Source organism: Muntiacus reevesi, chromosome 2, assembly GCF_963930625.1.
Source record: "Muntiacus reevesi chromosome 2, mMunRee1.1, whole genome shotgun sequence".
In the NCBI taxonomy this organism is placed as follows: domain Eukaryota; kingdom Metazoa; phylum Chordata; class Mammalia; order Artiodactyla; family Cervidae; genus Muntiacus; species Muntiacus reevesi.
Window position 1 is genome coordinate 132,263,659 of NC_089250.1, and position 23,854 is coordinate 132,287,512.

At 38.1% G+C, this 23,854-nt stretch overlaps 1 protein-coding gene and 1 pseudogene across 2 annotated transcripts in view; one reads left to right on the top strand and one right to left on the bottom strand.

Annotated features, from left to right (window-relative positions):
* The window catches only part of ATAD1 (ATPase family AAA domain containing 1), a 40,297-nt gene extending 21,661 nt beyond the window's left edge, over nucleotides 1-18,636 (bottom strand). The window contains exons 1-4 of one of the 2 annotated variants that reach the window (XM_065922849.1): nucleotides 18,562-18,636; nucleotides 15,280-15,454; nucleotides 3,600-3,698; nucleotides 1,654-1,774 (exon numbers count right to left, since the gene is read on the bottom strand). In XM_065922849.1, coding sequence (XP_065778921.1) covers nucleotides 1,654-1,774; nucleotides 3,600-3,698; nucleotides 15,280-15,441 — 382 coding nt within the window. In that variant the 5' untranslated portion in view covers nucleotides 15,442-15,454; nucleotides 18,562-18,636. Of the gene's footprint in view, nucleotides 1-1,653; nucleotides 1,775-3,599; nucleotides 3,699-15,279; nucleotides 15,455-18,082; nucleotides 18,467-18,561 lie in introns of those variants that run through there. The other variant, XM_065922848.1, reaches the window with a different exon arrangement.
* LOC136158209 (proteasome subunit alpha type-6 pseudogene) lies at nucleotides 10,906-11,851 on the top strand (annotated as a pseudogene).
* Nucleotides 18,637-23,854: the final 5,218 nt, after the last annotated feature.

The window sequence follows — 23,854 nt, forward strand, 5'->3', positions numbered from 1 at the left end:
TGATTCCTCCCTTCATCAAACAGTCCAGTTCGGGGTAATGATCTTTGTCTTCCACTAAACTGATCCCTGCTGCCAAAAGGTTGAGGGCTGCTGCTTTAGATCACATAATAAGGAAATACTTACGTAACTTAGAAAAATTTGGAACCACCCTTAGTTTCAGATGATGCATTTAAATAAAAACCAGATTTACATAAGGCTGTTAAAGTACCCCCTAATTTGGCATCTGTTATGCTAATTGGGGTTTTAAACCAAGTCCAATTGGTTAAGTCACCCAATTACCTAACCTAAATAATCACTGAAGAGAAAATTTCCTACATTCATTAGCATTGTGAAACTGAGACATAAAAATTCACAAAAGTTCATTCTTCACACTATAAACAATCTGCAAGAACATAGCAAAGAACTTAATAATCCAATTGCTATCTTACTCTTTTGATCTAGGCACAGATCAATCATTTGAAATCTTCTTTGGGGAAAACTTTCTCTTAATCACAATAAACTAAATGCATTTTGTTAGGGGGGAAAAAAGCAGTTTTGCTGTTTCAGAAAATAAAATAAATACATAAAAATCAGATTTGCTGTTTTAGTTAATGAAAAAGTATACAATTTTTGTTAACTGTCACCCTTTAATTACCAGAAACAAAACTTTTCTACTTCATAAAAATGTACAGCTATGGTTTCAACTACCTTTGAAATATAATTTAATGCACTTTTTGATATAGCTGTAAAATTAGTTAAGATTATAAACAACTACAATTTATACATGTTATTTTGATATTTTTAAAGATCCTACTTGTTTGAGAAATGTATTTATCAAATAACTTGATTTCAGTCTTGACTAGCAACCTCGCTAGCTTTGACAATACAATAAAGAGAAGCTTCTACTAGATGGCAATAAATAAGCTACACTAGAGAATTTGTATCTGAAAGCCATGGCAACACACCTCTATAGATCTCACTGTCAATTATCAAGAAAGCTACATTTGAATTGCCTTTAATAAACCTTAAACATGATCAATATGTGAATGATTAATAATAGATGTACTGCATTTAAGGATGCATTTATAAATACTGTTATTGAGTTACAAGGCTTCTGCAGTTATTACTAACGAGGAATAAGAAAATGTTCCCCTTAAAAATAAATAACATTTAAAAAAACAAAACAACAAAAAAAATAAGTAACATTTAATTTCTTAATTTCTAGTTCATCCGTTCACTATTTCTTCTAAAAAAACAAAAACAAAAAAACCTATTGTAATCTAAAAGTAAACAGAAATACCAAAAGGGGGAAAAAAAATCACTAGAATAGTGAAAAAACAAAAAGAAGTCTTATCTTCTTTTTGACAAAGACCCATATTTTTACTTTGAATCTTTTTTATCATTGATTTCCCTAATCTCATTTTCTTGAAATAAATATGAATTTGAAATAAAGGGATTATTTTGACATGTAATATCTATACAGGGGAAAAGTTATCTAAATTTGGAAAGCTGAAGAATGAGCAATTATCTTAGAATTATTACTTATAAAATCATTCACTGGATCTCAGCAATCTCTTGAAAATCCAACTTCAAAAATGTCAGTTCTATAAAGGCAGAAAATTTCCGTGTTCTCCAGATTTTTAATATTTTCACAAATATAAACTTTTAACATACCCTTTGGAGGCTGTAGAAGCCTGGAATTTTCAAACAAATGCTTCTTTTTGATAGGTAAGATGACTGTGTCTTTCAGATCTGTAATGACATCATCCAAACCTGCTATATCACTCCAAGTAACCTGGTAAAAGATAAAGTCAGCATGAAATTTTACAACTAATGTATATTCACTGAAGTAAAAAAACAAATAAACCCCAAATGATAAGACCTGATTATACCTAAATAATAAGTGTAAAATGATATATTAATGTAAGTATTCTTAAGCAATACTGAAATTATTAAACTACTGTGAGCTGCAAAAAGAAATTTAATAGTCAACTACCTATTATTTAAAAAAAAAAATGAACTGGGTCTGGCAGGGATCTAATAAGCTGAAGTCACTCTATTAAGAGGAAGAAATACTCCACTCCAAGATGATTGAGAGCTAGCTGAGACAGATAATTTAGTACTAGTTAATAGGAAGAGTTCACCAGGAGTGTGCCTAATTTATACATGATGCTGTCTAACATAATAGGAAGGAGTTTAGAAACAAGGTCTAAACCCACCAAACTGGGCTTTGGAACTTTACTGATCAAAAGGAAACTGTGTCAAAAATGTCTATATTTTTAGAGTAACAGGGGATATATGTGTTCAAAATAGACATAGCGTGTATATTTTAAAGCCTTCTGACTCAGCTTTAAAAAAAAAAACTGGAGGGAGTCGGGGGAGGGCAGTCTATAAACTAACTGAAAATTATCTGAGAAACAAACAAAAACAACCTAGCTTTGATTTAGAAGAGTAAAGGGGCTGGAGGTGGGGCTGGTCAAAAGCAATGTTTACAACAGATTTATTTATTCTCCACTATAAAAAAAAAAAGGGAAAAATCATAGCCAGAACTGAAAAAAATCATCATTTATTTTCACTGTAACTATAACAAAGGATCCTCATTTCAAATGGAGGATTAATTCTGGAAGGGCATGTATGTTTCTGTGCACAAAGATATTAATAGACACTGTACATTTTTATTTCCTAAATTTGGAGATAAGGATATCATATTTCATTCTATTTATTTATTTATACCTATGTTACAAAATATTCACCTAGGATTTCAGAATTTATACATTACATTAATCTGATGCTCAAAATAATCCTTTAGAAGTAAGAAGAGCAGATATTACATTGTCCCTGGATTACATATGAGGAAACTGAAACTCAAAAAAGGAAATAATTTGCCAAGGCCATAAATGGAAAAACTGAGATTCAGAATCTTGTGCTATCATACTTGATCATAAAAATTTAGATTTCAACTCCAAGTCAAACATCAACTTACAGCAGTAATTTTACATGCCACAAAGGTGAATATATAAAAGTACAAGTTTAACAAAACAAATGTGTGCTAAGGTTACTACAAGTGGGCCTGAGACTATTATCCTTAGAGAGGCTTGCATGCACAGCTAGCCCTTGGCTGGAGTATGCGAGATACTAAAGATTTCAGGAGCTTCCTCCATTCTCCAGATAAAGAACAGCTTGCTGTGTCTAAACTGTAAACAATGTGGTTTATGGTGGACACCTGGTTTCTCATGAGTCTAGAATTTTGATACATGTTAGGAAAATGGGACCAATCCCAATTAAAACTCTGGGCCCTAAGTCTCTAATGAACTTCTTTCATGGAAAGCATTTGATATGCATTCTCACAACCTTCTGATGGAAGAATTAAGTGCATTCTGTGTGACTTCATTGGGAGAACTCCTGGGAGCTTGTCTGATTTCCTACAGACTTCACTACATGTCCCCTCTTTCTTTGCTGATTTTGTCTTAAATCCTTTTGCTGTAGCACCTTATATTCATAAATATGACTGCACTGAATTCTGTGATTCCTCCTAGAGAATCATTAAACCTAGTTATGGTCTTTGGGACTCTTGACAGAAAACATTAGACCAAAAAAATAATAAGATTAAGGATACATACATGCATGTTAAGAGGGTCTACTAGATGAGCAGCAATACTCATTTCATATTCTGAAAGCTTCACATTTTTCACACCAATTTGTTTCATTAATTTTTCTGCCTAGAAAGAAAAAACAAGCAACCTCCTTTAGTTTGTTATTTAGACACTAGCACTTCAAAACATGTATCTGTGAAGTCTATAGAGCAATGAATAGACATGCAAGGTTTTCCAGATATTCTACACCATCTGATTTCATCCTTCTCCACTGTTAAGTCCTTAGGTTAAAAAAAAAAAGATTTGAAGGTCTACTCTACAAAAACCAGGGCAGTTTAAATCAGCTCTTAGGAAATGAGAAAATAGAGCACATGACTGAAGAAATATAATACATAGCCTCTCAGTGCTACAATCAGACTCTAAGGTACAATCAGATTTCTCTTTCCTAGGAAGATTATTATGACAGATGCAGATGAAGCTTTAAGACGAGAGAGCAAGGAGTTCAGGGTATTAAGAAATGGACAATTGAAGTGTCTGTCCTTAAATTTGTAGAGTATCTGAAAACAGGTGTCTAATTTTCCCGAAATTACCTATATATCTACAACAGATGTTCTGACCTACCTAATTTCAGATTGTTCTCTGATGCCACCCTTTTTAGTTAAAGTCAATTCTTGAGGCTAGGCAACCAGAGACAATAAAAATAATTTTGAATTAGGAGTATGCTTGCACATATCTTTTGGAGAAGGGAATGGCAACCCACTCCAGTATTCTTGTCTGGAAAATTTCAGGGACAGAGCCACTTGGCAGGCTACAGTCCACGGAGTGCGAAGAGTCCCACAAGACTGAGCAACTAACACTTTCACTTCCACATATTTTTAGAGCTGGGCAAAACCAGCCTTATATTGTAAGCTTTAGTGAAGCAACAAAGCTTTCAATTAAAATAAGGATAAGGATAAACATTTACTGAATGTGCCATAAATCATGACAAAACACTCTAGACGGATTAACTCACTGAATTTTCAGAGAGATCCTATGAGGTAGGTACAATTTTTCCCCAACACAGAGAAAGCAACTGAAGCTTAGTTCAGACTAAGTTATCTGTCTTAGTTTAAGTTAGCAAATGGAATAGACAACATGTGAATCCAGGCAGTCCCAACTTGAGCCTATATTTTAACCATCACATATGTTATTTTGGTTTCCTCAATTACATGATTAGAGTTTGTGGCCACTAGAGACAACATATTCACATTTCAATTAAGTGAATCTTTTTAGAAATGAAGGTGCCCTGATAAATCACATTTACCTAGATTTTTGCTGTTGCATTTTCCTAGAACACTTCTGATTATATATAATCTTGCTATTTGTCAGCAATATTGCTACTCTTAAAAATATTCACATCACACGGCATGATTGTAGGTTAGTTACAGGATTAGGATGTGTGTTGATCATAAAGTATTATGGTACTTTTTAAAAGTGCTAAGAACCACATCATTTTTCCTCATTAGCCACCCTCTATAAATTTACTGTATTAATGGATAAAGCAGCCTTTTCCAGATTCTTCTCTTTCTTACAAACAACTTCTCTTTCACTGACTACAAATGTGTTGGCTGTAAAAGGTATCCTATTTTCTGCACCTATAACCTATAATAGCATTTAACTCTTCTTTTTCACTGTACTTCTATAAATCCCACATGTGAAACTATCCCACACGTGTTCTTTTTAGGCCATGCTCTAAAACAGTGGTTCTCAATCAGGGGTGACTTTGTATCCCCATGGGACATTCAGCAATGTCTGGAAATACCTTTGGTTATCACAACTTAGGTGCTAATATTTCATTAAAAATTTTTACATTCATTTTAAAGTTTTGGAATTGTCATTATGCTACCCTCTTAGAAAGGTTTGGTGTTTCCTCTTTTCCTACTGTCTAGAAAAGTTCATATAAAATTGTTATTATTGTTTCTGAAATCTTGCTAGAGTTTACCAGTACAATCCTATGAGCTAGTAGTTTTCTTTATGGAAATATTTTTTCCAATATCAATTTATTTCATAGTTATGGAACTATTCATATATTCTAATTCCTAAGTGAGCTATGGTAATTTACAATTTTCTAAGTTTGTCTATGTCATTTAGGTTTTCAAATTTACTGATATAATTATTAACTGTCTTTAATTTGTAATGCCTACAGCATCTGCCATTGCATTGTCTTTTATCATTCTTAGTTATTGGTAGCGTCACTTTTTTCTTGGTTGGTCTTACAGAAGTGTCAATTTTATCAGTCTCTTCAGATAACCAACTTTAGGTAGTACTGAGTTTTTCTATTATATATTCATTTTCTATATTTCTATTCATTCTCTCATTATTCTTTTTATTAATTCATTCTATCTTTATTATCTACATTCGTTCACTATCCATGGGTTTACTTCGTTAAAAACATTTTCCTCAGCCCAAGTTGGATACTTACGTTATCAATTTTCTACCTTCTTTTCAAATAAAAATACTTAAGAGCATAAATTCTCCCTGTGCTATGCTTAGTTGCTCAGTTGAGTCCAGCACTTTGCAACTCCAAGGACTGTAGCCCGCCAGTCTCCTGTCCATGGGCATTCTCCAGGCCTGATACTGGAGTGGGTTGCCATGCCCTTCCCCAGGGTATCCTCCCTTCCCAGGGATCAAACCCAGGTCTCCTACATTGCAGGCAAATTCCTTACTGACTGAGCCACCACGGAAGCCCAAGAATATTAGAGTGGGTAGCCTATCCCTTCTCCGGAGGATATTCCTGACCCAGGAACGGAACCGGGTCTCCTGCATTACAGCCGGATTCTTCACCAGCTAAGTTACCAGGGAAGCCCAAGAATATTAGAGTGGGTAGCCTATCCCTTCTCCGGAGGATATTCCTGACCCAGGAATGGAACCGGGTCTCCTGCATTACAGCTGGATTCTTTACCAGCTGAGTTACCAGGGAAGCCCCAAATTCTCCCTAAATACTAGCTAATATTTTAAGCTTAATTAAATTACAATATCATTTCTATGTGTTCTTTTATCTAAGAGTTATTTAGAAATGTTCCCTACTCCCCAAACTTACTGGATCTAATGATCATATTGTGCTGCAACGTAGCCTGTGTGTGTGTGCGCTTTGTTGCTGAGTCGTGTCTGACTCTCTGCGACCTCAAGGACTGTAACCCGCCAGGCTCCTCTGTCCATGGAATTTTCCAGGCAAGAATACTTAAGTGGCTTGCCATTTCCTACTCCAGGGGATCTTCCTGACCCAAGGATTGAACCCGTGTCTCCTGTGTCTCCTGCATTGCAGGCAGATTCTTTACTCACTGAGCCATCAAGGGAAGTCCTGTAATAAATATGCTACCAGTAAAATGAAACTTCAGATTTTGCTTTATAAGCAAAAGCTTTATAAGTTTAATGTCACAAATCTTATATGCATGCATGGGAGATGCACTCAACATGTTTTGGGTACAATGTACAACATACAGGCACAGATAAAGCTTGTTATTTGTTTAGATTTACATTCTCTAAAAATGTTTCATCTACAAATTATTGAAAGAAATGTTTAAAACCTTCACCCATGATGATGAATATGTTATTTCTCTCTGTAATTCCATGTATTTTTGTTTTATGTATTTTAATGCTATATTAATAGATGCACACAAATACAGAAATGTTATATTTCTTGGTGAATTGAATTTTTAATCATCATGTACTGAACCTCATTTTCTCTATTAATATTTTTGCCTTAATTTTTGTTCAACCAGCTTTCTTGATGCTTTATGTGCATTTTTCAACTTATGTTAAATACAACTTAAATTTCTTTTTCTAAACCATAACTACATCTGTGTCTTTAGTTAAATACATACAGTCTTTTGAGGGTCAAAGAATATCATCTGAGGCTCTCTACATCTTGGATTGGTACTGTGCTTTGTACTCTGACCTCCTCTGGATCATAAAAATAGCTCAAATTTTGTAGGTTTAGCAAATTCCACCAATTGTAAAAGTTAGCCATCAAATTCAATTTACCTTTCTGAATTTTTGCTTTACATTTTTTATCTGCATACTTTACTTTCTTGCAAGCTCATGAATGACTTTATGATTTAAAATATGTAGATTGTTTAGTTATTTTCAGCAGGAAAGTCAGTCCAGGTACTTACCATACTGAACTATTCATGCTCCACTTGGTCTGCACCATCTTCCTATCCCCTAAATGAAGGTTACTCTTCAGCCAATTATTTATATTACATAACATCTCCTTTAGAGACCTCCCAGTCACTAGTATCTATTGTAGTGACATATTACATATGCTCTCAACAGATATTTGAATGTATAAATCCTAATGGTTGAAGGAGCAAAGTAGAATAGTAATTTGGTGGGAAAAAACCCTCAAATTTTACTGTGGAAAATTCTTAAAGAAATGGGAATAACATATCACCTTACCTGGCTCCTGAGAAACATGCATACAGATCAAGAAGCAACAGCTACAACCAGACATGGGAAAATGGACTGGTTCAGAATTGGGAAAGCAATAAGATAAGGCTGTATTGTCACCCTGCTTATTTAACTTATATGCAGAGTACATCATGTGAAATGTCAGCCTGGATGAATCACAAGCTGAAATCAAGACTGCCAGAAAAAATAACAGCATCATATATGCAGATGATACTACTCTAATAGCAGAAAGCAAAGAGGAACTAAACAGCCTCTTGATGAGGGTGAAGAGGAGAGTGAAAAAGATGGCTTTAAACTCAACATTAAAAAAACTAAGATCATGGCATCCAGTCCCATCACTTTGTGTCAAATAGAAGGGCAAAAAGTGGAACCAGTGACAGATTCTCTTTTCTTGGACTCCAAAATCACTGTGGATGGTGACTGCAGTGATGAAATTAAGACACTTGCTCCTCGGAAGAAAAGCTATGACAAACCTAGACAGTGTATTAAGAAGCAGAGAAATCACTTTGCTGACAAACGTCTGTATGTATATCAAAGGTATGGTTTTTCCAGCAGTCACGTACAGATCTAAGAACTGGACTCTAAAGAAGGCTGAGAGCTAAAGAATTGATGCTTTCAAACTGTGGTGCTTGAGAAGACTGTTGAGAATCCCTTGGACAGCAAGGATATCAAACCAGTCAATCCTGAAGGAAACCAACTCTGAATATTCATTGGAAGGACTATGCTGAAGCTGACACTCCAATACTATGGCCAGCTGATGCAAAGAGCCAACTCACTGAAAAAGATCCTGATGCTGGGAAAGATCAAAGGTAAAAGGACGTGAATTTGAATAAACTCTAGGAAGACAGTGAAGCCATGTGTGCTACAGTCCATGGGGTCACAAAGAGTAGGACACAACTTAGGGACTCAACAACAACAACACACCAATAGCCCTGGGGCGTACCCTATCTTACCAAGACTCACTGCTCTAATGAGTCCAATTACTTAAAGGCATCTGATAAGCAATCTCCAAAGACTGTTGGGATTCTCTGGTGGCTCAGACAATAAAGAATCTGCCTGCAATGTGGGAGACCTGGGTTTGATCCCTGGGTTGGGAAGATCCCCTGGAAAAGGGAATAGCTTCCCATTCCAATATTCTTGCTGGAGAATTCCATGGACAGAGGAGCCTGGCAGACTCCAGTCCATGGGGTTGCAAAGAGTCAGAAACGACTAAGCAACTTTCACTTTCTTTTTGGCTTCCCAGGTGGTTCAGTTGGTAAAGAGTCTGCCTGCAAGGTGGTAGACCCGGGTTCAGTCTGTGGCTCAGGAAGATCCTCTGGAGCAGGAAATGGCAACCACTCCAGTATTCTTGCCTGGAGAATCCCATGGACAGAGGATTCTTGTGTACTACAGTCCATTGGATCACAAAGAGATGGACACGACTGAGTGATTAACACAAAGACTGATCCTTCCCCTGCCATTTAGACCTACAATTTCAACAGCTCCATGAATATTTTCCCTTGGATTCCTACCACCAACACAAACTGAATATGCTCAAATCAAACGTCACCTTCTCAAGTATTTGCCCCATCTACAGATTCTAAAACTCTATAAAAGATACTATGAGTCTGAGGATTCCAGACAAATCTCAGATTCATCTGTAAGATGTCCCTTTTCTCATCATCACAAAATCCTTTGAACATTTACCTACCTTACCCACTCCACTCCTTTCGTCACTCCTTTATTCTAGGTCTTTGCCAGCACTACTTGTCTATAGCCAACAGACAGATCTTCCTTCTAGTTTCCTTTGTCAGTGACATATTGGCACTTGCCAAGGGCGTTTGTCTTCTGTCCCTGAGAGGACTGAATCCTGTGCTGCCACAGCTGTTGACCTTAGACATACCCTGAAGGGAGTCTAGGGTTGAGAATGAGGCATTTTGTGCTCCAGAGAAACTGCTGGAACAGGTCTACAGATATTACTGTCAGGAACTGATATCTTCTTGGGCTCCAAAATCACTGCAGATGCTGACTGCAGCCATGAAATTAAAAGACGCTTGCTCCTTGGGAAAAAAGCTATGACCAACCTAGACAGCATATTAAAAAGTAGAGACATTACTTTGCCAACAAAGGTCCACCTAGTCAAAGCTATGGTTTTTCCAGTTGTCATGTATGGATGTGAGAGTTGGACTATAAAGAAAGTGGAGTGCCGAAGAATTGATGCTTTTGAACTGTGGTGTTGGACAAGACTCTTGAGAGTCCCTTGGACTCCACGATCATCACACCAGTCAATCCCAAAGGAAATCAGTCCTGAATATTCACTGGTGGGACTGAAGCTGAAGCTCCAATACTCTGGCCATCTGATGCAAAGAACTGACTCCTTGGAAAAGATCCTGATGCTGGGAAAGATTCAAGGCAGGAGAAGGGGACAAAAGAGGACGAGATGGCTGAATGCCATCACCAACTCGATGGACATGAGTTTGAGCAAGCTTCAGGGGTTGGTGATGGACAGGGAAGCCTCGCGAGCTGCAGTCCATGGGGTCACAAAGAGTCCAACACAACAGAGCAACTGAACTGACCTGAACTCATCCTTGGATCTCCTCATATTTAGCAAAGCACTAAGTCCCCTCATGGTGACATCACCTCCTTGGAACCAGTAGAAAAATCTTTTTGTACAAAAAGTGCTTGATTGCACGAACATTCCTTCACCAAAATCATGTATACTGACCTACTTGCTCCCTGCCTGACACCTTCATAAACAGCAGTTTCTCAGAGGTATCTGAGGTGCTATGTCCCAGGCTGCAGTCCTCACTTTGCCCCAAATAAAACTTAACTGGCAACTCTCACGTTGTGCATCTTTTAAGTTGACAGTTATGACGACTGATGAAAAGACCCAGAGTGGGAGATTGTGCTTGGAATAGTGGTGCACCATGTCCCGGGATTCCAGCGCTGGTTTTGACAGACACATTACCATTTTTTCTCCCGAGGGACGGCTCTACCAAGTAGAATATGCTTTTAAGGCTATTAACCAGGGTGGCCTTACATAAGTAGCTGTCAGAGGGAAAGACTGTGCAGTAAGTGTCACACAGAAGAAAGTACCTGACAAATTACTGGATTCCAGCACAGTGACTCACTTATTCAAGATAACTGAAAACATTGGCTGTGTGATGACAGGAATGAGAGCTGACAGTAGATCCCAGGTACAGAGGGCACACTGTGAGGCAGCTAATTGGAAATACAAGTATGGTTAAGAAATTCCTGTGGACATGCTGTGTAAAAGAATTGCTGATATTTCTCAGGTCTACACACAGAATGCCGAAATGAGGCCTCTTGGTTGTTGTATGATTTTAATTGGTATAGATGAAGAACAAGGCCCTCAGGTGTACAAGTGTGATCCTGCAGGTTACTATTGTGGGTTTAAAGCAACTGCTGCAGGAGTTAAACAAACTGAGTCAACTGGCTTCCTTGGCAAAAAAGTAAAGAAGAAATTTGATTGGACCTTTGAACAAACAGTGGAAACTGCGATTACATGCCTGTCTACTGTTCTATCAATTGATTTCAAACCTTCAGAAATAGAAGTTGGAGTAGTTACAGTCGAAAATCCTAAATTCAGGATTCTTACAGAAGCAGAGATTGATGCTTACCTTGTTGCTCTAGCAGAGAGAGACTAGACACTGTAGTTAGTTCACCAAATCCGTGACACCACTTGCCTGTGTGTTTGGTAACAACAGACCAACATTTTGGGGGCCCCTCGATTGAAAAAGGAACTTCTCCCACTCTTGCTGCCACTGAAATGGTTAGGACTCTGTATAAATAAAACCAGTGCTTTTGGGAAAAAAAAAAAAAAAAGAAAAGACCCAGAGTGACGTCCTTCCTTTGCCTGAACTCTCTGAGGAATGGAGCCTTGGGACCAGCAGTGGCCCCTTGTACCCATCCACCTCCCTGGGTAAATGAGACAATTTCCTGTCCCCTTAGCAAAATCAATTCCATTCCTCATAGTTTCTTTAATAGAAAATCACACTGCACTTTCCTTAAGCAATCATGAACTAACTGTCCTTTATGTGAGTATTCTGTAGATTGGTAAACATAAATACCAGTGATCATTTCTAAAAACAATTGCTTTCTTATAGAGGACATCTCAGGATGGCATCGGACATTACTTATTAACAGTCCAAAATCTCTAGTTTCTCTGTAAGAGAAAGTTAAGTGTTCAGTAATTAATATTTCTGAATCTTAATTTTTTTTCATAAAACAAAATTTTATATAACTGAAGGATCCTTCCTGGGACTAGGTAATTGCCTTTAACAAAAAACAGAATGAAATTCCAGTGTTTCAAATCAACTTGTTACACATCTATATAAACCCACAGTGTCCTGGCACAACATGCTTTCATTTTCTTTCTCATCATAGAGCTAGAATCCTGATTTATTTCAGCAGAGAATCCACAGGCGACAGGAAAGATTGTGGCATTAAAATATTCATTTACACTTTTGTGGTAGTTCAACAGTAGTTCTGGGCAAACTTGCAAACCATACAAGATTGAAAGCATAAGCGGGTGCTAAGACTCAAATGAGAAAAAGGAAAAAAAGAGAAAAAGTAGGAAGAAAAACCTCTGAGAATAGCCAGGGGTATTTAAATGAACCATAAGAATGCCAAGAATATTTAAACCCCCTTTTTTAAAAAGGGGATTTTTCTTTTTTGACTTAAAATATTTCACTCTAAACACATTTGTGTCATCTGTCAATGAAAAAATACCACTAATACACTGTGGACATCTTTTGCAAAGTATATCCATGCCCTTTTTCTTTTTCACGTGGTGAACTTCAACCTAGCAATTATTACAACAAATATTATAGTCTAAAGCTCAAACACATTTTAGCAATTTTGAAAGTGAATTGCATACAAACCAAATAAAATGTACATTATAACAAGTATTTCCACCTAGGACTGTGGGGACATGAGCCTTTCGCACTGATCTCAGCGCCTTTTCACACAGGTGCCTTTCTAAGGCATCAAGGCTACCTTCAGCCTCACTTTCAGGCTCCTTTCTAGGCTCTGGCTCTGCTTCTGGTTCTCCTGTGCTGATGTGGTTGTGGGAGCAGATACGAATGCAGGGGTTGTAACATATGCCGTAGTGGCAGCTGCAGCCTTCTTCTTCCTGAATCTTTATTTTTCTTTGGAAATGACCTAGCTATTCAATAACTTCCATCGCGATAGTTTAGCACAACCCTCGTAATTCAGACATCAGCTCCTTGTGACCAGCAGAAAACCTTTTTGTAAGATAAGTGCTTGATTGCATGAACTTCCCCTTCACCAAAATCATGAACACTGACCTTGCCCCCACCTCTTTGGAGCAGTTTCTCAGAACTATCTGAGGTGCTATCTGCCAGCCTGTAGTCCTCATTCTGCCCCCAATAAAACTTAACTCACAACTCTTATAGTACATCTTTTTTAAGGTGACACTGATTCCAATTCCTGTTACATGCTACAGTAAGGTGAATTATTCATAAAACATTGCTGTGAACATCACCTAAAATCTTTAATATATGATGGAGGAAAAAAACAGTCTCTTTAGCAAGTGGTGTTGAGAAAGCTGGACAGCTGCATGCAGATCAATCAAGTTAGAAAAGATGATCACACCATACAAAAAATAAACTTAAAATGGCTTGAAGACCTAAATACGAGATATGATACCATAAAATGCCTAGAAGAAAGCATAGGCAAAAGATCTTTGACATAAATAACAGCAATGTTTTCTAAGGAAATAAATGGGACCTAGTCAAACTTATCAGGGCTTCCCTGATAGCTGAGTTGGTAAAGAATCTCCCTGGAGTGTAGGAGACCCCACTTTGATTTCTGGGTTGGTAAGGTCCATTGGAGAAGGGATAGGCTACCCACTCCAGTATTCTTGGGCTTCCCTTGTGGCTCAGCAGGTAAAGAACCCACCTGCAAGGCGGGAGACCTGGGTTTGATCCCTGGGTTGGGAAGATACCCTGGAGAAGGGAACGGCTACCCACTCCAGTATTCTGGCCTGGATAATTTCACGGACTGTACAGTCCATGGGGTTGCAAAGAGTCGAACACAACTTCCACAATCAAACTTACAAGTTTTTGCGCACCAAAGGAAACGATAAACAAAATGAAAAGACAACTTATGGACTGGGAGAAAATATTTGCAAACAATGCTACTGACAAGGGCCTAATTTCTAAAATATACAAACAGCTTATGCGATTCAGTAACAACAACAGAAACCAAACAATCCAATCCAAAAATGATGGGTAGAAGTCCTAAACAGACATTTCTTCAAAGACATACAGATGGTCAATAAGCAGATGAAAGGACATTCAACACTGCTAATTATTAGAGAAATGCAAATCAAAACTACAATGAGGTATCACTTCACACCAGTCAGAATGGTCATCATCTAAAAAGTCTACAGATAGTAAATGTTGGAGAGGGTGTGGAGAAAAGGGAACCTTCCAACATTGTTGGTGGGAATGTAAACTGGTGCAACCACTATGGAGGACAGTATGGAGGTTCCTTAAAACACTGAAAATAAAACCATCATAGGATCCAGCAAGCCCAGTTCTGGGGCTCTATCAGGAGAAAACTATGATTCAAAGAGATACATGCACCCCAATGTTTACAGTAGCACTGTTTACAACAGCCAAGACCTGGAAGCAACCTAAAAGTCCATGGACAGATGAATGCAGAAAGAAGATGGGTGCAGTGCATATTAACAGTGGAATGCTACTCAGACATAAAAAAGAATGAAATAGTGCCATCTGCAGCAACATGGATGGACCCTGGGATGACTGTACTAAGTGAAATCAATCAAACAGAGAAAGACAATATCATATGACATCACTTATATGTGGAGTCTAAAATACGATACAAATGAACTTATTTACAAAACAGGAACATTTCACATGTTACACAAAGTAAAATGTATACCATTACTGAAGATAAAATTTATTTAGTGTGTTGAAAAATTTTACCTAGATTCCTTCATTTATAAGCTGAAAAATTATTCTAACTAGGATGTTCATTAAAAATACTGTACTATTTTTATTCTTCACTTTTTCTCCTAAGTTGCCTATATGGTTGAAAAGGATTTAACAAAAAATACTCTTTTAGGAATAATGAAATATTATATAAAAACATATTTCCACATGGGTCTTATAGAATTTGTCATTAATTTATAATTCTACTATATCCTTAGTTTTATGAAAAAGTATTTGTTAGCTACAAGAAAAATGATCCTCAAACATTTTAATCATACCTGTTTCTGGGCTTCTACCTTTTGCTTTCTGGTTGGATCAATTGCATCTACCATCCATTTAATTGTAAAGTATGTTACTGCACCAAATATTGTCAAACGGAAAATTAAACCAACAACTTCATTCCGACTCAAGGGACGAGAAAAGGTTTCAGCATGTACCATCTTGATTGTTAACCTTAAAAAACAAATAGAAATGTCAGTAGATAATAATTAGATTCATTAAAATTGGGAGACTGATAGGTAGCATAAACTAAACAAGAAAAACTGACTTTTAGTCAAAGTCAACATTACCTACCTTGTAATTGTTCTAGTTAAGGAGAAACGGATTTTTAAATATTAAGTAAACAAACACATTTTAAGCTCCTCTTGGAAACAGGCTTATTTATTAAATTTTTTAATAAACTTTCTTAAAAGTTCATATAATTTTAAGTACAGAATAATTCTATTCAAAAATGCAGTAAATGTCTTAAGGCATTTACTCTCTTAAATAATTTTCAATAACTATTTCAGGGAATCTAGAAAAATAATGACTATAATACTTACACAACTGAAAAAAGGCAGCCAAACAATGAAATACTTTACTAATGTAATGGTACACGAGGTAATCTGAGTAAAATTCAAACTGTGAACTGATTCGCTGTTCCCTCATACTTACTTTTAAAGGTTTCCAAAGCCTGCTAAAATTTATACATGCCATTTTCTCAATTCATACATGACATGAAATTTTTGGAGCCATCTTACTATTTCCAACAACCTAGCTATGTATGAAACAAGCAGAATCTTCAAAACGTTTGAGCCACAAAAATACAGCTCTCACCCAAGATAAAGAGGAAAAAAGGAGGCAACATGCCTATTTTTACACATATACCTAAGCAGTTACATCAACCACAGCTTGGCTTACAGGAGGCATGCACACCTGTGTCAAAGGCAATGACCATCCAGTAGAATAAGCTTTAGGGATGACGTGACTGTCACATGTTGAGAGAGAATCTCGGCCTCAAATAACGCCATTATACTCTTCACAAGGAGTGTGCTGAGTACTATGTGATTTGGGGGTGGGGTGGGGAATGTATATTGTGCATTCGTGTGAAAAGGAATAAATCCAAAATCTGTACCCAGAACAACAGGTGAAAATTAGGTTCTTCATAGGCTAATTTATGGTCATTCCAGCTCTAAAATAATTATTGTTTCTATTCTCACTAGTACTATTTAGTTAAAGATTTTCCTCAGTCATTCCAACAGAATTGGTGTCAGACTATTGAACGATTTCCAAAAGAAAAGTCAAGGATTCCAACCTTCTGCATCACTAGGAGACATTCACTTCACAATAATACACTATTTAATTTAAACTTAACAATTGGGTTTAAATTAAATAACTGAAAAACCTTTATTTTGGATAAAGACATTTTGGCCTAGGGATATTAAATGACTTAATTCATACAATAAAGCACTTATCAAGCATGTGTATATATTGCCTACTGTATCTTGAGTATACAATAATGGCTAAGACACAATTACTTTACTTCAGGAATGCACAGTCCATTATTATCTTATTAAAAATTAAGCTAGAATAACCAACCCCCTCTCCAATAACAAAAAAAAAGAAGCTAGAGAAAAGCCATATAGTTAAAAATCTCTTATGTAACAAATCAAAGTGTGCTTTCTATCATCATCATGGATTTCTAAAAATGGGTTAACAGTACTCTCCTTCTTATAGTAAGTGGAAAACTGCCTTTAGTCTTTATTCCAACACAGTAAATTTGAAAATTCAGTTGGAACATGTGGTATCATGTGGGAGCGTTATTCACAACTGAAAATAAAACAACAGGCAAAATAAAGATTTATTAGCTTAAACTGCTGCTGCTGCTGCTAAGTCACTTCAGTCGTGTCCGACTCTGTGTGACCCCACAGACTGCAACCCACCAGGCTCCCCCATCCCTGGGATTCTCCAGGCAAGAACACTGGAGTGGGTTGCCATTTCCTTCTCCATAGCTTAAGCTAGTGGTAGTCAAATTAAATGTTTTCAAAAGTTTTGAGTTAGTAGGGATAAAACTGCCATCTACTGGATGGTCACTGAAATACACGAACTAGGACTACCATCAGTATACCCCATTCAACGAGATAACAATTTTTAAACCTATTAGAAAAAACAAGACAAAGTCTTTGCTAACCATATATTTTCCTATAATTAAACTATTAACTGCAATAGAGAACTCTGGACCTAGTCACTTCTAAAAGGGATCCTTCTTCTAAAATGACTTCAAAATCCTGAAATGAAAGTGAAACTTCTACTTGTAGGTTGTGTATTTGATTATACACTCATCTATCATTCATATGACATTGATATGCTTGCAATGTAAGGCTGTTACAGTAACAATACTATTACAGCAGAATATATAATAAAAGTTGCACATGCATACAACACTATGGGCTATATTTCAATTTTGTATGAACATTAGGATCAATACACAAATATACACATAAACATGGATGATGCCATGTACAACTAAGAAATATGGCAAAACACCGTTAACTCAGTTATTTGTTAGGCAAATATAACAACATATAGCTCCATTATAAAGAGTTCTCCATTTCAGTGTAGTAAACTTTAAAATCGTACCACCTCCTCAAAAAGCAGTTTACTGGCAGGTTAAGGTCCAAGAGTACGGTATTCATGCTACAGCACCTCTCTAATTCACTGCAGTGTTCTACAAAGTTTTTCTCAACCCCAGAAGTCCCAGTTTCGCAGACATCAAGGCCCTATGAACACTGCCTGTGACAAAGAAAGCCTGCCAACACTCACATAAAGGACGGGTTATTATTAACAGCACCATCCTCTGCGAAAGCGTGCCCAGGCTTGAAGAACCACCTCCACTTTTGCACGAGGAGGTAGCAGTGTCTGTGCGACAATCAGACCCTGCTCGTTCTGGCCGCCTTTCCCTAGGACCCCAGTTCTGAGGTCGCCCGGAACGATCCTCAAGTCACCGCGGCGACCAGGTTGCCTAGAGATTCCCTGGAAAGGGCCTACGTCCTGGGGGCAGCGCTAACGGAGAGTTAAGGGCCTAGGCCGGGCCGGGAGCCAATGCGAAGCCCGGGACGCCCTTGGAGGTTAAGCCGGTGGATACGAAGGGCTGCGGGAAGTTGAGAGGCGACAATGAGGTGGGGCGTGGAAGGACGGCGAGGTGACCCGAGATCGGCTTCCCAGGCCCGCGCGGGTCCCTGAAGGAGCTCAGCTGGATCCATCTCCCGCCCCACGAAGCCCCGCGGGAAGCCGCTACTCACCCCCGGGGTTGAAACAGCGGCCGCAGGAGCCCTTACCAGCCTTACACAGGAAGGAAACGCCGCCTGGGAAAGAACGCTTCCGGCGGGAGTAGCGGCCCGCCCCCTCGCACGGAGCATGCGCGGCCGTGGCCGAGTGCTTGAGGGGCGTATTTCCGGCTTTCAGAAGTGGTGGGGGGATTCGGCGGGTGCGAGGTCACTCATCAGCTGTGTAACCTGCTCTCCGCTGAAGCGAACCTCTGAGTTGAGTTGAGTATCAGAGAGAGAACTGGGGCAGGCGCTTGTCACGTAAAGTCCCTGCCCTGCTCCCAGCTCCTGTCGCAACACTGACAAATCCGGGAGCCTTCTTGAGAGTGCAAAGAAATGCTCAGTATTCTGAGTATTCAGAGTTCTTTCTTGACTTCTGCTTGACCCTTACCTCGGCCCTTCACCGTCCCCCTGCCCCCGAGCCCCGTTGCAAACCCACACGCTGCTGTTCTGTCCTTTAGCCAAAGCTCTAACGCGCATGGGTAACCCCCACCCTTCACCATCTGTCTTTCAGTTTTAGGGTGAGCTCACCCACCTCCCCATCGTCTGCGCAAACACCTGGGGGTGGTGCCTAAAATCTTTCTGCGAAAGGATTCTGTAGCCTACCGGGGCAGGCCTGATAGCAGGGACAAAATAGGGCACTGTAACAGGTTTTGCATTTCGGTGACTTCCCTTTTTCTTTTCCCCTTCCCCTTTCCAGAATGAGACGTGGTGAACAAGGTCCCCAGGGAGCAAATCTGAAAGCCGGCTCCTCCAAAACACAGACTACCAGGGGGCGAGACGACATTAGACTCTGTCCCCAAGTATACCAGCATCACTTCCTTCAGACTGAGGCGGTGAGACTAAGAAGTAATGGGACAGTTCCTCTTCCTACCCTCCTCGGAAGGCAGTGTGCCTCTCGACTTTAGACAGCATCCTTGATGGCTAAAATTCTACAGCCTGATTGCTGAATCTAGTGAATGCAAGCTTGTGATATTGTGAGGATAATAACTACAGTTTACTGAATGTCTGCTTATTGGCAGGCATATTGGCATGCCATATGTATCTATATGGAAGCCTGTAGGGCTACAGTCCATGGGGTTGCAAAGTATCCGAAAGGACTGAACTCAGAGAGATTTCTATGCTTCACACCCTTAACCTAAATTCCTCAAAATCCCCAATCCTCCTAAATAGCCATTATTTTATTTTTATTTATTATTTATAGATGAGCATATTTTAAAGCTTAGATAAATTTTCCTAAGTTCATGCACCCAATAACTGACAAAATTTCTTTGGGACCTAGATCTGATTCAAATCCTACACTTTACATTCTCTCTTTGAAGTAGTAATTTAATATCAGTTAAATTTTAAAATCAAGGCGAAAGAGGTAAGACCATGACATGATGAAATCTTAATTAAGACTTTAAAGAGTAAGGAAGGGATGACAGCAATATGATGAATATTTTAAAACTATGATTGAATTTATTGACAAAAATCAGAATGGAATCTAATACTGTAAGTGGTTCATGCTTTACATTGATGCCTTTTTGCCTATATTTTTGCTTACAACCATAAATAAATTCTTTTAAAAAAATGATATGAAGCTGGGTTTGGCAGTGCTGTGAAAGTGAAAGTGAAGTCACTCAGTCCTGTCCGACTCTTTGCTACTCCGTGGACTGTAGCCTACCAGGCCCCTCCATCCATGGGATTTTCCAGGCAAGAGTGCTGGAGTGGGTTGCCATTTCCTTCTCCAGAGGATCTTCCCAACCCAGGGATCCAACCCAGGTCTCCCACGTTGTAGGCAGATGCCTTACCGTCTGAGCCATGATTATTCAGAGAGGGTAATAAGATTTGGAGACCTGCAGAATGGTTATGAGACCAGGATAATATTTACCAAAAAACACAAGTCATGTGTTCAGCAGTCTTGGAAGAGATTCTCCACTAGGTCCCTGGGATTATCCTCAATGTGAGTCATTGCTTATGATGCTCATAGGAGCATGCCTTGACAGAGCTAAAAGGTAGAAGTTATCAAAGGAAAGAACTTTAGGTTTTGTGGCTGGTGACGATAACCATACCCACTGGTAAGGAAAATGAGCTGAGACATTCTAAGGTGGTGATAGATTTCCATCATCCACTGAATGAAACTGGGTCAACTAAGGCCCCCACTTGCCTTACTCTGAGAACCAGGATAACCATCCTACCCAGTTTGTCTGACATTAAGGGGGTTTCTAGGACATAGATCTTTAAATGCTAGTATAGGGGAAGTCTCAGGCGAGCCATGGGGAGTTGGTCACCCTACTCGGATCATCCTAAATGAAATCTAGAACCAGGTGGAGCTATCAGTATGGTTGTATCTGTACTCAATTCATCTGCTTAATATCTGGGGTTCAGTTGCACAGGAAAGGTAATTGTTGGATAAATTAATTAAGGCTGACTGTAAAGAGTCTAGTCACTTCAGTTGAGCCCAACTCTTTGCGAACCCCTGGACTGTAGCCCACCAGGCTTCTCTGTCCATGGGTTTCTCCAGGCAAGAACACTGGAGTGGGTTGCCATTCCCTTCTCCAGGGGCTCTTCCCAACCCAGGGATCGAACCCAGGTCTCCTGATCGCAGGCGGATTCTTTACCACTGAGCCACAAGGGAAGCATCAAGAGTCTACCTGCCCCCAAATAAATGTTGCCACTCATGCCTTTTTCCAGTGGTTTAACTATAAACTGAGTACCTACATCTCTCCTTTTTTGGCTCTGATTTTCATTTAGCAAATCCTTAGGAAGCCTTCTATGTTTGGGCCCTAAGACATCAAATTACTGCCTTCCCTTATACCATGAACATTCATTTCCAGCAATCACTAAATCAGCTATATTCTTCCAGAATAGAGCTGAGTGAACATATGCTTTTCATCCCAGGATAGCTTTATATAATCCCTGGCAGCACAAAGCACCATATTTGGCCCTCAGTAGGGGCTCAATAAATAATTCACTATGTGTAATATTAATCAGGAAATTATAACAACAGATTTTTGGTAGACCTTCTGAGCCTTCCCTCCGTGATTGTCAGAATCAAGATATTAAAAATAGTTATTATATTTACTGTAAAAAGTTTTTGTTTATTTTTATCTTTTGTGGTTAGTCGTTCATATTTTCTTTTTTTGTTGTTCATATTTTCTATTTCTTTCTGTTTTAGTTTTGAAAAGTTATACTTTTCTAAGAATTTCTCCATTTCTTCCAGGTTGTTCATTTTATTGGCATATAGTTGCTGGTGGTAGTCTCATGATGCTTTGTGTTTCTGCATCGTCTATTGTAACTTTTCCTTTTAATTTTATTGATTTGAGTCTTCTCTATTTTTTCTTGATAAGTCTGGCTAATGTTTCATCAATTTTGTGTATCTTCTCAAAGAAACAGCCTTTAGTTTTATGTATCTTTGCTATTATCTCCTTTATTTCTTTTTCATTTATTTCTTCCATGATCTCTATGATTTCTTTGCTTCTACTAACTTTGGGGGACTTTTGTTCTTTTTCTAGTTGCTTTAGCTGTAAGGTTAGGTTGTTTATGTGATGTTTCTCTTGTTTGTTGAGGTAGTCTTGTGTTGCTATAAACTTCCCTCTTAGCTCACATCCCACAGGTTTTGAGCTGTCATATTTTCATTGTCATTTATTTCTAGGTATATTTTGATTTCCTCTTTGATTTCTTCAGTGGTCTCTTGGTTATTCAGAAACATATTGTTTAGCCTTCATGTGTTTGTGGGTTTTTTTTAATAGTTTTTTCCCCTATAGTGACATCTAATCTTACATTGTTGTGATCAGAAGATAAACGAAATGATTTCAATTTTTTAAAATTTATCAAGGCTCGATCTGTGACCCCAGATGTGATCTGTGCTGGGGAATGTTTCATGTGCACTGATAAAAAAGTAATATCTGTTTTTGTATGAAATGCCCTGTAGCTATCAATTAGGTCCAACTTGTCCATTGTATCATTTAACGCTTGTGTTTCCTTATTAATTTTCTATCTGGATGATCTATCTGTTGGTATGAGTAGGGTGTTAAAGTCCCCCACTATTATTGTGTTACTGTTGACTTCCCCTTTGGCATTTGCCTTATATATTGAGATGCTCCTATGTTGGGTGCATATATATATTTATAATTGTTATATCTTCTTCTTGGATTGATCCTTTGATCATTGTGTAGTGTCCTTGTCTCTTGTAATGGTCTTTATTTTAAAGTCTATTTTATCTGACATGATATTGCTACTCTTGCTTTCTTTTGACTTCCATTTGCATGGAATATCTTTTTCCAGCCCCTCACTTTCAGTCTGTATGTGTCCCTAGGTCTGAAGTGTGTCTCTTGTAAACACCATATATTAAGGGTCTTATTTTTGTATCCATTCAGCAGATCTTTTGGTTGGAGCATTTAATCCATTTACATTTAAGGTAATTATTGATATATATGATCCTATTGTTTTGGATTTGTTTTTATAGGCCTTTTCTTTCTCTTGTGTTTCCTGTCTCAAGCAGTTCCTTAATATTTGTTATATAGCTGATTTGGTGGTGCTGAATTCTCTTAACTGTTGCTTTTCTGAAAAGCTTTTGATTTCTCCTTCAAATCTGAGTGAGATCCTTGCTGGATAGAGTAATTTTGGTTGTAGCTTTTCCCCTTTCATTGCTTCAAGTAAATCTGCCACTCCTTCTGGCCTGCAGAGCTGATGTTGTTTGCTTTTAAACTGATGCCTCTTAAGACAGTTCATGGCAGTTCTCTCCTCAGGAAACTGAATTTTCCTTTGTTTTTGTTGGTTGAATGGAGGTGTGGGTAGTTTTCTCTGCAGCCAAGGTAAATCAATGCACTAGACCCTTGAAGGGGGAAGGGATTCCTTGGATTAGGAACTGTAGAATTTCTCTGTGAGTCTATTCACTTGAACAACTTGGCAAAGTGCATATTCCCAGGTCCCGGTCTTAAAAGGCTCCTGTTTAACTGCTCTAGGTTTTGGTCCAAGTCTTTGTATTCTGAATAAGCATTTTCAATGATTTGGATATAGGTAGGTTGGGACCACACCTTGACAAACTCTTAGTATATAAAACTTAGTATGTAAAACTCTTATATATAGTACATAAACTTTAAAAAAAATCTTAGTATATAAAACTCATATGTAAAATTATTAGTGATAATTTTATATATATTTTTGTACAAATCTTTTCTGTCTCATACCCAAAAGCTTATTTGATTCACTGAACCATTAAGCTAGCTGGGATACATTAAGAAATCAAGGCCAGGAAGCATCATGACAAGATTCAGAATAAAAC